General features: G+C 40.7%; 1 protein-coding gene across 10 annotated transcripts in view; it reads left to right on the forward strand.

The window, feature by feature from the left end:
• The window catches only part of TASP1 (taspase 1), a 156,995-nt gene that overhangs the window by 56,335 nt on the left and 85,620 nt on the right, over positions 1–15,040 (forward strand). For all 10 annotated transcript variants that reach the window (XR_013345774.1, XR_013345776.1, XR_013345775.1 and 7 more), the window contains 2 exons: positions 2,555–2,674; positions 3,759–3,837. Coding sequence is in view for 7 of the 10 variants with exons in the window: in XM_077814073.1 (XP_077670199.1) it covers positions 2,555–2,674; positions 3,759–3,837 (199 nt within the window). In the remaining 3 variants the exon portion in view is untranslated. The remainder of the gene's footprint in view (positions 1–2,554; positions 2,675–3,758; positions 3,838–15,040) is intronic.

Raw genomic sequence — 15,040 nt, forward strand, 5'->3', positions numbered from 1 at the left:
GACTCCAGGTTATTCTCTTCTTTAAGTTTTGTCTCATGGAGATTCAGTCCTCCCTGGAATATCATGCGAGTTGGAGGCTTCTGCCTCAGGCTGCTCTCCCAGCCGGCAACATCGCACAGTCACACCTACCTCAGCTTGCCCCTTGCTCCCATGGTTCATGAAGCCTGGACAGTAGTAAGGAGCAGTTCAGCTATAGGCTGAGCAAGTGCAGAATGGTGGTAGAATGTGCCTTTGGACGTTTAAAAGCTCGCTGATGCTGTTTGCTGACTAGGTCAGACCTCAGCGCAACGAACATTCCCATTGTTATTGCTGCTTGTAGTGTGCTCCATAATATCTGTGAGAGTAAGAGGGAGACGTTTATGGCAGGGTAGGAGGTTGAGGCAAATCGCCTGGTGTCTGATTTTGAGCAGCCAGACACCAGGGTGATTAGAAGAGCACAGCAAGGTGCGATGCACATCAGAGAGGCATTGAAAATCAGTTTCATGTCTGACCAGGCTTCGGTGTGACAGTTGTGTGTGTTTCTCCTCGTTGCAAACCCGCCCCCTTTGTTGATTTTAATTCCCTGTAAGCCAACCACCCTCCCCCCTTCGAAGTAAAGTAACTATTGTTTTGGAACCATGCATTCTTTCTTTATTAATTAAAAAAAAAATGAGATAACGGACAAGGTAACCCGGGTGGGGTGGGGGAGGAGGGAAGGAAAAGGCCACATTGCTTATTGTACCCACACTAAAAATTAAACTGTTTGACTGACAGCCTTCTGTTCCTTGGGCCATTCTCTGGAGTGGAGTGGCTGGGTGCTTGGAGCCTCCCCTCCCCCCACACCCACCACATTCTTGGGCGTCTGGGTGAGGAGGCTATGGAACATGGGGAGAAGGGTAGGCGGTTATACAGTGGATGCACCAGCAGTCTGTGCTTTTGTTGGCTTTCCTGCAGCTCCAACAGACGCTTCATCATGTCCGTTTGCTCCCCCATTAGCCTCAGCATCGCGTCCTGCCTCTGCTCTTCGCACTCACTTAATTCTTTCCTGGCCTCTGCCACTGAATGCCTCCATGTATTAAGCTGTGCCTTATCAGTGCGGGAGGACTACATGAGCTCGGAAAACATGTCATCGCGAGTGCGTTTTTTTCGCCTTCTAATCTCTGATAACCTCAGGGATGGAAATGATAGGGGGAGTGTAGAAACATTCTATGCTCTATGATTCTGGGGGGACTGCATGGTCACCTGTGCTGCTGACTCCTGCTGAGTTTGCCACACTGACCAAACAGGAAATGAAATTCAGAAGTTCCCGGGGCTCTTCCTGTGTACCTGGCTAGTGCACTGGAGTTCAAAGTGCTGTCCAGAGCGGTCACAATGGAGCGCTGTGGGATAACTCGTGGAGGCCAATACCATCAATTTGCGTCTGCACTACCCCAAATTCGACCCAGCAAGGTCTATTTTAGCGCTTCTTCCCTCATCAGGGAGGCGTACAGAAGTCGATTTTAAGAGCCCTTCAGGTCGACTGAACAGGGTTGGTTGTGTGGACGCAGTCATTTTTAAATCTACCTAAAATGGATAAATTCGACCTAAGCCCGTAGTGTAGACCAGATCTTATTACTGGAGTTAATAGCCACAGTGTGTGATATTTTACATCCAGCATTTAAGTTAGTAAGCTATTTACATGCTAAAAATTGAAGTGGACATTCTAATTTTGTATGTTTGAAGAGACTTGTTTTTTTCCCCAATATCTCATTTTTAAGTAGAGAAAAATTCATGAACTCTATGGAGAATCTTCCATGGAAGACCCTCAGTTCTAGCTTTCACTTTCTCCTTAACTTCTAAAAAGATAAATTACCAGTACAGTGAGACTCTTGTCCTAGCTGTACGGTGTGACTGGGGTTGGAGGGGCAATCCTACAAACGTGTACATGGGTAACTTTACTCACATGAGTAGCTTCATTGAATTCAGTGGAACTGTTCACTAGGATCATTGTGTGCAGGATTGAGTTTTTATAAAAACTTAAATGTATGCCATGGAGCTAGTGACACGAAATACCCATAAATGAGTTAGTAGTAGAACTGAGCATAATTTTTTCCATGATTAAATTATTTGCCAAAAAATGCAGTTCTGGTTGACCTGAAACTATTTGTGAATTGGTGAAGTTCGCCAAATAGTTCTGACGAAACCAAAAAATGAACACAAGTGGTAGTGTTGGAGTGAAACTTCATTTTGGCATTGTCGAAACATTTTTGGGCTGGTGTAACAAAATGGGGAGATGGTGAGAGCACCACCCTTCTTATAAGTTTTGGCTCAGTGGCTTGAGAGTCATTCTCCATCTTTTTCCTTGATTTAGTGACTATTCATGAATAAGTGAATTGCCGCTTTGAATGACAATTTACAACGTTACAGACCAGGTACACTGTGGACAGCAATAAAGAAGCTTTTTTTTGTTGGCCTGCCAGTTAGTCATCAGATTTTGAGCACTGCTTTTGCGTACTTTTAAAGAAATATAATTTAATTTTAGCCCTCTGTTTAGTGTACTCTTTTTGGTAGTTGCTTCTCTTTGTATGTCCTGCAGGAGAATGACTCAGGAACACTGGATACAGTTGGTGCGGTCGTTGTTGACCAAGAAGGAAATGTTGCTGCTGCTGTCTCCAGTGGAGGCTTGGCTTTGAAGCATCCTGGAAGAGTTGGTCAGGTGATTATGTATTTTCAACAGGGGACAGTTACTTAGTATTACCAGGGAATGGCTTACATATTTAATAAACAGTGCAACTGCAAACTAGCCAAGAGTCAGGTGATAGTGAATTGATGCCTTAGCATTCAAATCTGAAGACCTGGATTCCGTTCTTGACTACTCTGCATGGGGAAATGAGTTTTGTCTAATCTAGAGGATCTTTATCAGTGTTGCAGAACTTCATCTAATTTGGCATGCTTTGTGGTTATTACATAAGACTGGAATAGCAGGTGTGTTGCAGGTTAGTTGGGATGCATAGGTAGAGCCTGCTCTTGGTACGCTTCGCTTTTGCTAGTGCTATTAGTATCTCACTTTTGTCACTCATTAAATACTCCACAAAGCTTAAAAGAAAAAGTGCCACTCTGATAACTGTTAGATAAATTTACCAGTTCTATAAGGTTTTGATCAATATGTGAGGATAACATGTCCATTTTCAAATTCAGCGATGCTCTTTTGTTGTGCTAGAATCTTTTGAAGGAGGTGATAAAGATATGATACTATAAGAACACACAGCATCGATAGGCCTATCAACATGGAGTAACAATTCTGAGAATCTTCAAGAGTCTGTATGCTCTACTGCTTACATACAACCAATTAGTCCACTGTTTGGCATCATCCCATGGGTAGCCCTCTTTTGGACTGACCTTAAGATTCTTTAGGGTTCTTTAAAATGTGTAGCTAAAAGCATTTATGTTTTAATATTTTAAACATAAAACATGTTTTAAAGAACTCTTTAAAGCATAAGAATAGTGGATTAGGGTCCACCACTCTTAGGTTTCACTCTGTAGTAATAGGGCCCATTCCAGCTCCTGTTGAAATGAATGTGAGTTTTACCATTGCAGCAAGATTGAGCCCTCCATCCCTACCTAGGGAGACAAGAGCACCTCCAAGGTACTCCTCTTCAGGATTGAGTAACTGTTGGAGGATGTAGCAAAATGCACTGGAGTAGTTATTTTGAATCTTATTCCTTTATCCTATGTAATAATCTCCCTTTTTCCCAAAAACTAAGTACTTGAATTTATAAAAGATCCATTTCTCTTCTCAGGCAGCTCTTTATGGATGTGGCTGCTGGGCTGAAAATATTGGAGTTCATAACCCTTATTCCACAGCTGTGAGTACTTCAGGTATTTGCTACTTTTGTAAATATTTTGAACTGCTCTTCAACTTTCTTCCATGTAAAAATTCAAAACAAGTTATTTAATGTATAGTGAATTAAAATTTTAAGACTCATGTGGTAGCATAGCAGAAAGTGTGTTCTTCAAGCCAATGAATTCAGTGTCATAAACTACCAAAGAGCCTTTGTTAACATGCTTATGGAAGTTTCAGACAAACTTATTCAGAGTCTGTGCTTGTTATCCTTAAACAATCGATTTGTGGCTGCTTACCTTCTTACCTATATTTCGATCCATCAGTAACAATTTGTTGCACCATCTGGTGATTAGCCCCTTCTGGTTGCCTTTTTCTGTAATGAGAGTTTCTATCCTTGTTAATCATCTCCTGAAACTTAGGCTTCCTACATGTGTTTTGATGTGTGTTAGATGCAAATAGTCCCCCAATAATATTTTAGTAAATTTGGTATTGCCAGTTCCCCTTCCAGTGTGGATCTATGTTTATTGTCCAATACTAATGTAACTCCTGTTTGAATTTCCTTATTCTTTTTCATGTACATATTGTTAAGTCCTGAAGTAGGAAACTTTTTTGGCAACGGTTCTTCTTTACTGTTGCTCTGGGGTCAAGACAAATGTAGTGTTTTCTGATCCAACAAACTTTTCAGTTTCAAAATAATGGGAGGCAAGTTCATTTCATGTAGCTGATTTGAAGTTAGGAGAAATATTGATTCCAAAATGCTTCAGAATTTGTGTAATTTAAACAAACAATGTATTGTGCAGCTGTTAAACCATAGATCTTTCCATCTTTATATCTAATTTTGGATATAATATAATTGTATAGGCTAATATACCTCTGAATTAATTACCTTGAGAATGTGTCCTAGATTGTACTGGGTTGGTAATGATTAGTATTGCACAGTCTTCATACAGCACAACAATAAGTTCAGTTTTATTCATTTTAACTTGCTCTTCTGGCTTACATTTTGAGCCAGGGGTTAAATAAAGAGAGCAAACAACAAAGGGAATAGAGGACAACCTTATTTGGTTCCTCTTAGTAATTGAAATTCTTGGGTATATACCCCCATTCGCTCCTGTTTTATCTGAGGGAGAGTCCTATTTATCCATGTTTTTTTTTTTATATTGACTTCAAAACCTATTTCCAATAGCATTGTTTTTAGGAAAGGCTACTGTACTTTATCAAATGCCATTTACGTGCCTAAGAATACCACAGGCCTTCAGTTTTTTGTTCTGTATATTATTAAATAATCCTAATATTCTAATGTTGTTTGGTTGTCTATTGCATGTGGAACCTATTTAACCAATTTGTATTAACTGAGGAAGGACTGCTTCTATTCTGGCAAGACACTTTGAAAATATGTTCATGTCTATATTAAGAAGCAAGATTGGCCTTAACAAGCCACATAGCAGCTTGTCTTTTTGTGGCTTTAGTATTATGATATCTGCCCTTTTCATTGTATTGGGAATCTCCTTACTCCCTACAAAAATCATTGTGTCTGGTTTGTCTGTAGTGATGTGATTTCACCTGATAAAACTGTGCTGAAAACCTGTCTGGTCCTGGGGATTGGTGTTGGCATTAATTTAATCAAATTTGTAGCTTTCTCTGTCTCTACTGATCTTTCCAATCTGTTAACTTTGGAATGTTAACCTCTCTAATATATATTCTGTAATTTTTCCCATGAGCTTGTCATAGTTTGAAGGCATACAGAACTGTAAGAACCTCCTGAGTTCTTCAGCAATCTCTCAGCTCTTAAAACTTACTACTCCTTTGGCATATTTTAATTTTTTCCTTCTCTTGTCTTGCTTTATAAGCAGCTTATTAGCCTTTGTCTCCACCACCCTTTATTATGCCTGTTTTCAGCCAGCTTGAGAGCCTCTTCAGTTTTCTCTATAAGTATGGCATTTAGTTGCCCTCAGAATCAGGGGTGTATAAATGTGCTTCGAGACTCAGTTCTTTTTTGCAAACCTTGCAGCCTGTCAGTCTCTTATTAATTTTGTTTTATCTGCTTGCTTTTCTTTTTTCCTCTGGAATATTTGGTCTTTATGATTAGTATCAAAATAGAACTTAATTTCTGTTTTGATAGCATCCAAAATAACAATCTTTCATTGGGAGTTATTCAGCTCCAGTGGTTGTGCACGCTGCACATTAAGCCTGGGCTCTAACTCAGGTTTGAGCCCAAGCCCCACTTCTTTCCATACACAAGTCAGTCCACACAAAAGTTGAGTCAACAAGCACTAAAACTCAGGCCCTAGAATCCTGGTAGGGGAGTGGATCAGAGCCCAAATCCCACTGTATATCTGACTGTCATTTTGCAGCCTGGATACAGCTCAAATTGCAGGCCCAAGTCAGAAGGTCTGTGTAGTGCAGTATGGACATATTAACACAACTGTGATACCCGAGTCCAGCAACTGTAAGCCCAGGTTTATAAAGCACTGTGTATTCTCAAGCATAGGCTTGGAAACACCAAATCCATAAGCCCAGGTCCCACAGGCCTGAGTTTATAGTGCAGTGTAGACACACCCCAAATCTCCTATAAAACCTCAGTCATTGATTAACTGATTTTTTAAAATAGGTTTACAACCATTGTGTTGACTGCCCATTTTTGGGGTATGATATCTTTGAATCTCTGTTTGCTACCAAAGGGAAAGCCAAACTGTGATTAATCCTGGTGTATTAAATTTTGCTCTATTTGTTGATATATTAAGAACGTCTAAATTTTTATTAGCTGATCTGTCCATTAGTGGATGTAGTGGGATGCTGGAGTCTCCTCTAATTATAGTTTTGCCTATGATGGGATCCCTGGAGTGTAAGCTGGAATTAGGGTACCACTCTGCCCCCTTAACTCTCCAGCCTGGACTGTCTCTCACAATGCTTTGCTAGTGACAAGCGCAAACTCCTCCAGGTGCTGTTATCACTCAGCACAGCAGCATGTGGAGCCCCACACCCAGCTAGGTTGCTTGAATGCTCACAAAGCCACTCATGAATCACACAAAGAAAGGCACCAGCTTATTCCCCCCAGGTCTCCAGCCTTGCACCCCAGAGCTGTACCGTCTTGCCCTGCTCAGAAGCTTGATCAGGGTAAGTTCATTACCCAGTCCACCCCTCCATCAATGTGGAGCAGACATGCACCAGCCTTTATAGACTGAGCTGAGATTTCCCAAGCATTTCAAGCAATATACACAGTTTTAGGTAAAGTCTAAAACAGATTTATTAACTACAGAAAGATTTTAAGTGATTATATGTGGCAGGCATAAAAGGTCAGAGATAGTTACAGAAGAAAATAAAAGATAAATGCACAATCTAAATCTTAAACCTTATTACACTAGGCAGTATTTAGATCAAGCAATTTTCTCACCCCACTGGATGTTACAGTTCTTAATGTATAGGCTTCTCCCTGAAGTGTGCACCAGTCTCCTTCGATGAAGCCTTCATCTTCTCAGAGTTCTTGTTGCTTTTCTTCTCCCGCATTTATGCTGGAAGCAAAGGCATGTTGCCACTGTTCTCTATTTTATATCCTTAATCCATGTGCCTAGAAGACACTTGCCCAGACATGTCCTGGTGGGCTTTGCTGAGTCACTGGGTTGAGCAATCCCCCAGGTGTGGTCTTGTGTAGCTGAATCATAGAGTTGAGCAGTGCCCGTTTTGTGGTGCTTGGGCAGCTCTCACTGAATTATAAATCCCTTGGTTACATCTCCCCTGCTGATTAATGGTTGGTTTGCCTTTTTTGTATGTCACTAGCAAACTTACAGCATATTTCAATAGCAACCATATAGCACAATCTCATAACTCAATGCTCACTAAAGATATACATATTTTGGCAGAACAATGGGTTTCAGCAGATCATGACCTTTCATATGATATCTTGCATGGCAGACTTTGTATGAAACATATCATAATTACATGACAGTGGTGAATATGGGGATTCCAGAATGCTGCTTGGAGGTACAGGGTGCCACAGTTATCCTTTCCAATTTTGCTGTGTTGGCTTGTGCTGATAGACTTCTTTCTTCATCTGGCAAGTCAAGCGATATATTGCATTACATAAATAGATCAAAAGTGATCTCTTCTGTTAAAACTTAGCAGCATTTAACATCTGTTCCTATTCTTTGCCACTGTTATTGTCTAGTTCCTGCTATCTGTGGGAGCCTGGTCTCTCCTTTCTTCCTCCAAGGGTCTGCTGGTTCCCTGCTGGTGAGGGGAGTCTGTTTACAAGGCGTGGTCTGTCTTAAGTTCATATATTGTAACATGTCATTATAAAGATTGACATAAATATTAGAATGTTTGATAATCATTGGGAAAGGGTCAATTATGGTGGAAAATGTAAAATTCAAGATTATATAACTCTTAATTTCCATCACAAAGGGAGAGCTGGGTCTCCACTCTGTTAACTTTGTTCATTGAATATTATGAACCACAGCCTTAAATAATGTTATGCTCGTTAACTATACTGTATTTATATGAAGTATTTTTGGTACTATACAACCCAGTTTCCATTTAATCTTCCCTTCATAACTGTATAAAATTGGTAGATTAAGTCCTTAACCCATATTCCAATCTTCTTCTATATTTGGTCTACTACATCTCTCTCAGGTCAGTCCTGTTGTTTTGATGATGCATCTTTTTTGATTGCTCTCCTTGGTCTGTTTTCCTAGTTGTTCGGTGACATGTAGGTCCAGTTTCTTTGTTCCTGAACTGATTTGTCTATTCCCATATCCATAAGTATCTATTTCTCTCCTTTGAATCTGAAAGACCCTTCTGGCTTTCCATTTAAAGGAAAGTCTAAATGGGAAACCTGACTTGTTTTTTGGTTTATTATAATATTGTTTTTCCTAGCAGTTGTGGTTATCTGGTGCAATTCCTTTCATTTTTTAAGGACTGAGAGTGCTAGATCTGGGAACATTTTTATGGGTTGATTTAGAATCACCAGCGGTCCAAATCTATGTGTCTGCAGCCTACTGAGAGCAAGGCGGGAGAAGCTGGGTCAGAATTCTTTGGGTACTCTCAATACAGATGCATGCCTTGCTGCCCAATTTTAGCATATCTTGGAAAATGCCATTCAGCATTCCCGGGAGATTTCTTCCTTCAGTTTGTCTCCAGGATGTCATTAATCTTGATTTTTTGCATTCCTGATCTTCAGTGTTCTCTAGTTTTAATTCTGTCTTTTTCTGTCTCAAATTTATTTGGAGTTTTCAAACTACTCTGCTAGTATTGTTTACTCATTTAATCCTGTTTCCTCCTGTATCTTTTTAATCTTATATATTTCAGTGTCCTTAATGTTGGTCTGAAGCTCTTCTTTCATCTCCTTATACATAATTTCTGCTAGCAGATCCTTCAGGTTAGCCTGAGTGAACTGACTGGTGTTTCTCTTTCTGTCTCCAGTTTGTCCAGTGAAGGGGAGGCATTACCCTTTTCCACGGTGTCTTTGTCTTTGGAGGCAAAAAGATCTTTATGATAGAAAAACTTCCTTCCTTTCCCAGATATGTGGCTTCTATAATCTTTTTAACTCCTCAATATTTTGGGCTTCCTCTTTGTCTGTCTGGCCCCTCTGAAGATGGCTGTCACTGCACTTCCTCTCCACTTGTTCATCTCTTCTCAAGATGGTTGCAGCTATGCTTCTTTCCCTGGTTATAAATGTAAATTTTAATGGGTTTTATGACTTGTTGGATTCACTCGCTATCCTCTTGCATGACAATGAAGGTTAAGATCATCACTTCCAGGCTTGTCTCTGCCACTCTGACTTGTTACACAGACTTTTAGATTATAATAAAGCATCCTGAAAATGGGGAGAGGATGATATTGTGGTTGAGGCACTGGACTGGATATCCCTGATTGAGTCTCTAGATGTTAGTATAGTAATACACTCATCCGCTAAAATCTATTCCACTGGCCTTGTCACCCCCTCTCAGCTGAATTCTAGGACTTTTTCTGAGTAAAGATCTTGTGTCTGCTCATTAGTATATATTGTACAGTGCAGTGATTTTTACAATTAAACCAAAAAAAAAATATGTAGATCTTTTCACCCATTGTCAAAATGCACCCACATTGGGACTGAAAGCATTAGATTTTGAGGTACCAGCTAAAATATGAACAATTTAGAACAGAAAAGGAAGAACTTACCCGAATAAAAAGAGGGAGCTTCGATTGGTAGCCATAATGGGATATTGGTAAAACTCTGACTCTGAAAGAAAAGTACTATTTATTGAATTGTCAACAATGAAATCATTATCAAATATCTAATGGTACATCACAGGCAGGGTTGGGCCTGGCTACAAGATGACAGCCGAAGGACGTGCTTGATATAAGCGTGTTGCCTGATGCCACCAGTTGAGATGTCATGTCTTTTGATTATTTCTACCTCCATCTAATTGTCCTTCAAGCCATTTGATGATACTAAGAAAAGTTGGGTGCTATTGACCTATAGATACACTAGGCAAATGGGCTATTGGATTATGTGGGTTTATCTATCCTAGTTTTTTTTTCTAGCATAATGGGTTGCTATAAATGGTGTTGAAGAAACTTAACATGAAATATCCTATTAGTTCCAACCCCCCCCGCCCCGCCACAGCCTTTTTTTACTTTTCTTATAGGTGTCAAATTTTAAAAATGCATGAATGTGAGGGAAAGGGTCAGGCTTACAGTCTCAAAAATTTGTATTACTGTATTCCTAAATTTAACAAAGTGTCCCCTTGAAGGCAAAGGCAGTGGAAAACTTCTCTGCTCAAGGACCATGGAGTTGATCTCAGGTTAATAAATGCATATGCACACGAATAGTCCCATTGAACTAGATGAAACTACTCATGTGTTTAAGTGTTTGCAGGATTGGGGCCATAATTGTTAGTAAGCACGTTTCTGAAATTGGAGGTTGTTTGATGAAAAGTCGGAAGGCAGCTTTATTTAATTTTCTTAAATTATTCTTTACAATAGTCAGTTGAGTTTGTTGAAGACTATGCAAGCAAACATCCTGATACACTTAAGAAGATGTCTAGATTTAATGACTTCCTTAAATAGAAGTCTTTTTTTTTAATGCTGGTACCATTTTTTTATAGTGGTAAATACTTTAATGGCTATTTATAAGTATATTATTTATCTTGATTCAAATCTATTAGTCCTAGTTTGTATGACATTACATGAATTGCAATTCCAGCTAATTGAAATAGACTGCTGATGGTCTCTGAAGCTTAGCCATCTGTTCACTAAATGATTTGAAATACAGGATAGTAGTGTTTAATCTCTTTTTTTTCTGGTTTTCCTATAAACTTTGTGTGCGTGTGATAGAAATGCTGACAGGAAGTCAGAACTCTTGTTAGCTATACCATTCTTTTTCCATTTTCAGAAGCGCATAAGCTTTATTTTATAATGTAATGTGTTTTAGGACATACTTTAAATATGTTCAGGTCTGACTCTTGTTTAAAATATGCCCAGCCAACAATGTGAACAACAAAACTGATTAGAGGGCTGTAGAGACTGAATTGAGGAAAGATTAAAAATGCTAAATGTGTGGCTTCACTAGGGGAAGAGAAAAGTGACATAACCACGTGCAAGTACTTGAAGGGTGAAATCACCAAGGAAGGGAAGGAATTTACTTAGTGATAGAGGATATTACACGATGGAAAAAAATATTGCCTGAAACACCAGGAAAAGGTTCTTGAAAGTCAGAGCTCAGACGATGGAACAATCTCCTAATGGAAATTTAATGAAGTGCTATCACCTGACACATTTAAAAACAGATTGGAATAATTACTATAATGAGTAATCATGATTAGCAGAAGGATGAACTAGGTGACCTTAAAAGGTCTTTCATTTAATTTTGCATGATTAATTTGTAAACAATATGACAGGGATAAAATTTAAAATGGACTTTCAAGACATGTATTAACCCATATTGCATCATCCAGTCTAACACCTCTCTCCCCTTGCTGAATTTGAAGAGGTTGGCATAATGTAGGGGGTGACATTGCTGGGAATTATTAATGGAAGCTTATTGCAGTAAAGTAAGTTGTAATTGGGTATTCAGTTATAAAACTATTATCATTTTCTGCATTATGGTCTTGTTTAACCATTCATGTCCATAGCATTGTTACAGAATTAACAATGTAACCTTGTGTGATAAGGCTTTCCCTTCATCAGACTAAACATTACAATAAGTATAACGACATATGGATTTTGTCATATGGAAATGCTTAGAAGCTTTTACCAAGATTTCTTTTCTGAAACAGAACTGAACATCTGACCAACTTACCAGTCAAGTGATGAAAATCATAATGTCTTGTTTGGGTAGGAAAGGTGAGACTAAATCAATTACTTAAAGATACACACAGTATTTCATCTCTACATTACTGGTTCAAGTGTGACCAAGATCTGTAGTAACCAAAATTAATTACTGACTGGAAGCACAGAGGCTAAAAACTGAATTGACATGGAGAATGATTGTCCATACTGTGACGGGTTGCCCCCCTTAGGATGCCACCTGATGTATTGGGATACTGTTGAACCCGCCTGTTCTGCCAGCCTGGTCACCCTTTTTATCTGTCTTGCTGAGCCAGGCTATTAAGCCTCCTCCAGCACACACAAAGGCAGGGCCACACCTCACTGCAGAATGACACAGACACTGAGATCAGCTCTGGGAAGCCTCAGCTTAAAGGACTTGCCCCAGCACTCAGGTGTCCACCTCCCTTGGAGTGCAGACCCAAAGGTATTTTATGAAATCTGCCTCCTCCCTCAATGTGGAGGAAGGTATGCATAACTTCTTGTGTCCACCCTCTTTCCCCCCCCCCCCCCACGTTACAAATTACAGAAACTGGGTTTAATCATAAACAAAACAAATTTTGTTAACGATAAAAGGCAGATTTTAAGTGGCTAAAGAGTTAGCAAACACAGCAGATTACTAAGCAAATAAAACAGGCACACAAAGTTTGTTTCACTAAAGAAATTGGTTACAGGTAAAAAGAAAAGGAGTACTTGTGGCACCTTAGAGACTAACCAATTTATTTGAGCATGAGCTTTCATGAGCTACAGCTCACTTCCACTGAATGCATCCGATGAAGTGAGCTGTAGCTCACGAAAGCTTATGCTGAAATAAATTTGTTAGTCTCTAAGGTACTACAAGTACTCCTTTTCTTTTTGCATAAAGTATATCTCAGTTATGTCATATTCATATCATAAGAATATGGAGTGAAACGTCACACATACATTTCCCCTTCTAGAGATATAGTCCCATCCTCTAGGGATTGAATCACTTTTGGTGGGAAAGCTACTGCCAACTTTTGGTGGGAAAGCTATTACTTTGGTGGGAAAGCTGGTAGTAGCTTTCCCACCAAAGTACCATTATCAAAGCTGTCGATGCTTTCCCATTCTATGGGTGAAAATAGAGGGCTTCATTTTACAGTATTCTCAAAGGCATTATTCAGCTTTCCTCAGGGAGGCTGTGTCTCATATGCAGGGGTGAAATCCACTTGTGCATTCTGTGGATTGTACATTGCATTACTTGTGCAAAGCAGCCAGAAAGGGACTTTGGAGGCATTCCTCTCAGTGAATTGTCCAAGAGCAGCAGTTCCTGGGAGAGCTGGCCTGGCAGCCTGGCAGCACTGCACATCTGTGAGCATAACTGCCATACTGGTTCAGGCTGCAGTCCATCTAGTTCAGAATCTAGTCTCCAGCAGTGGCAAGCACCAGCTGCTTCGGAGGAAGATGCAAAAACTGTGGAAGGCAGATTACCCCACATCTGTCTGTGAAATCCTCCTGATTGCCTGGATAGTCTTATCCATAAAAGTGCCCCCTCTCTGTTTGTACTGTGAAGCTTACTGCCACAGGATGAATCTGGCCTCAGTGACAAGTATACATTTTTTACTCCGGGGGGGAATTCTGTGCCACTGCGTGTGGGCAGAATTCATATCCTGTGCTGATTTCATTGCTTCTCCGCAGAAAAATGACTTTCTGACAGGGAAGCAAAGGGAAACCACAAGAGTGGTCATCTGCCCCTCCCTTACAGTGCGGGCACATCATTTTGGGCATCTGGAGCAGCCAGTGGAGAGGTAAATCACTCCAGGGAGGGAGGGGCTTCTCCTCCTTTCCTCCTCCTCTCATGACGTGGACCTTTGGGGCTGGCCTGGCCTTGCACCATGTCAGAGTCAGATGCAGCCTCACCACCAAATATGTGTCCCGTGGGAGGGCTGCAGAGTGACCTCCTACCTCCATGCAGCCACTCGCCTGTGCTCCCGCTGCCATCCTGGAGCCTCCACATTTATTTATTGACAAATAAAATTTGCAGAATTTTAAAACATTATGGGCAGAACTTTTATCTTTTTGGCACAGAATTTTTAATTCTTGGGCACAGAATTCCCACAGGAGGAATTGTGGGCGGGGTGGGGGATGTCTTTTATCAGATCTGTGTCACTTCCACAGAACCCCTTGACACAGGAAGCATTCCAGGTGAACCAGAAGCATGGTCAAGGCAGTCTTTCACTGTGGCAACTCTCTGCTACTACAACACCCAGAAGAACGTTGGTACAAGGGGGTGCAAGGTAGGCAGCTCTTAAGGAACACAAGGAGAAGGCAGGCATATTGAGGATAATTAAATGAGCGACTAACCAAATCACGCTAATGACTAAATACTAAATGCTCACAAATAATAAGTATGGGGGGAAATTTTGTAAGACTTCCTCCACCAGCCTTAACTGTCTGGTGGAGTTAAAGCTCAATAAGGACGGGTGGTATCCCTCCTTAGGTAGCTCCCTTTCATGTAGGTGGGTTCCCTGAGGGCCTGAATCCAGGCTCAGCTGTCCAACAGTCCTCTGATGGCATCAGAGTCTTTAGGGTTGTCTTTCACTTCTGGGGTTCGGTCCTCTGGGTTAGTGTTAAGCTCCATGGCGGAGAGGTAGATAATGTTGCAGGGAGCAGTTCCAGTACTGCCCTTCTTCTGGCTGCTGTAACCAGACTCCTTGCAGCAGCTATTTTTCTACACATGCTGCTCCTGTCTGGGGTTCCGGTTGTCCCAGCCACATGCAGACTACCTAGAGACTGCAGTTGGTTACCCTGCTTGTCAGTCAGGCTCCTCCCCTCCCCGGGGTTGATTATGTCTCGAGCACAGACTGGGTAGGAAATATTTATCTGCAAATATTTGTCAGAACAGAATGTGAGCTGGGGGGTGAAGCTACCCATCAAAGACCGTGATCTCAGATAGTAGAAAGAAGGCTCGGCAGC

Source organism: Eretmochelys imbricata, chromosome 3 (genome assembly GCF_965152235.1).
Source record: "Eretmochelys imbricata isolate rEreImb1 chromosome 3, rEreImb1.hap1, whole genome shotgun sequence".
NCBI classification, from domain to species: Eukaryota; Metazoa; Chordata; order Testudines; family Cheloniidae; genus Eretmochelys; species Eretmochelys imbricata.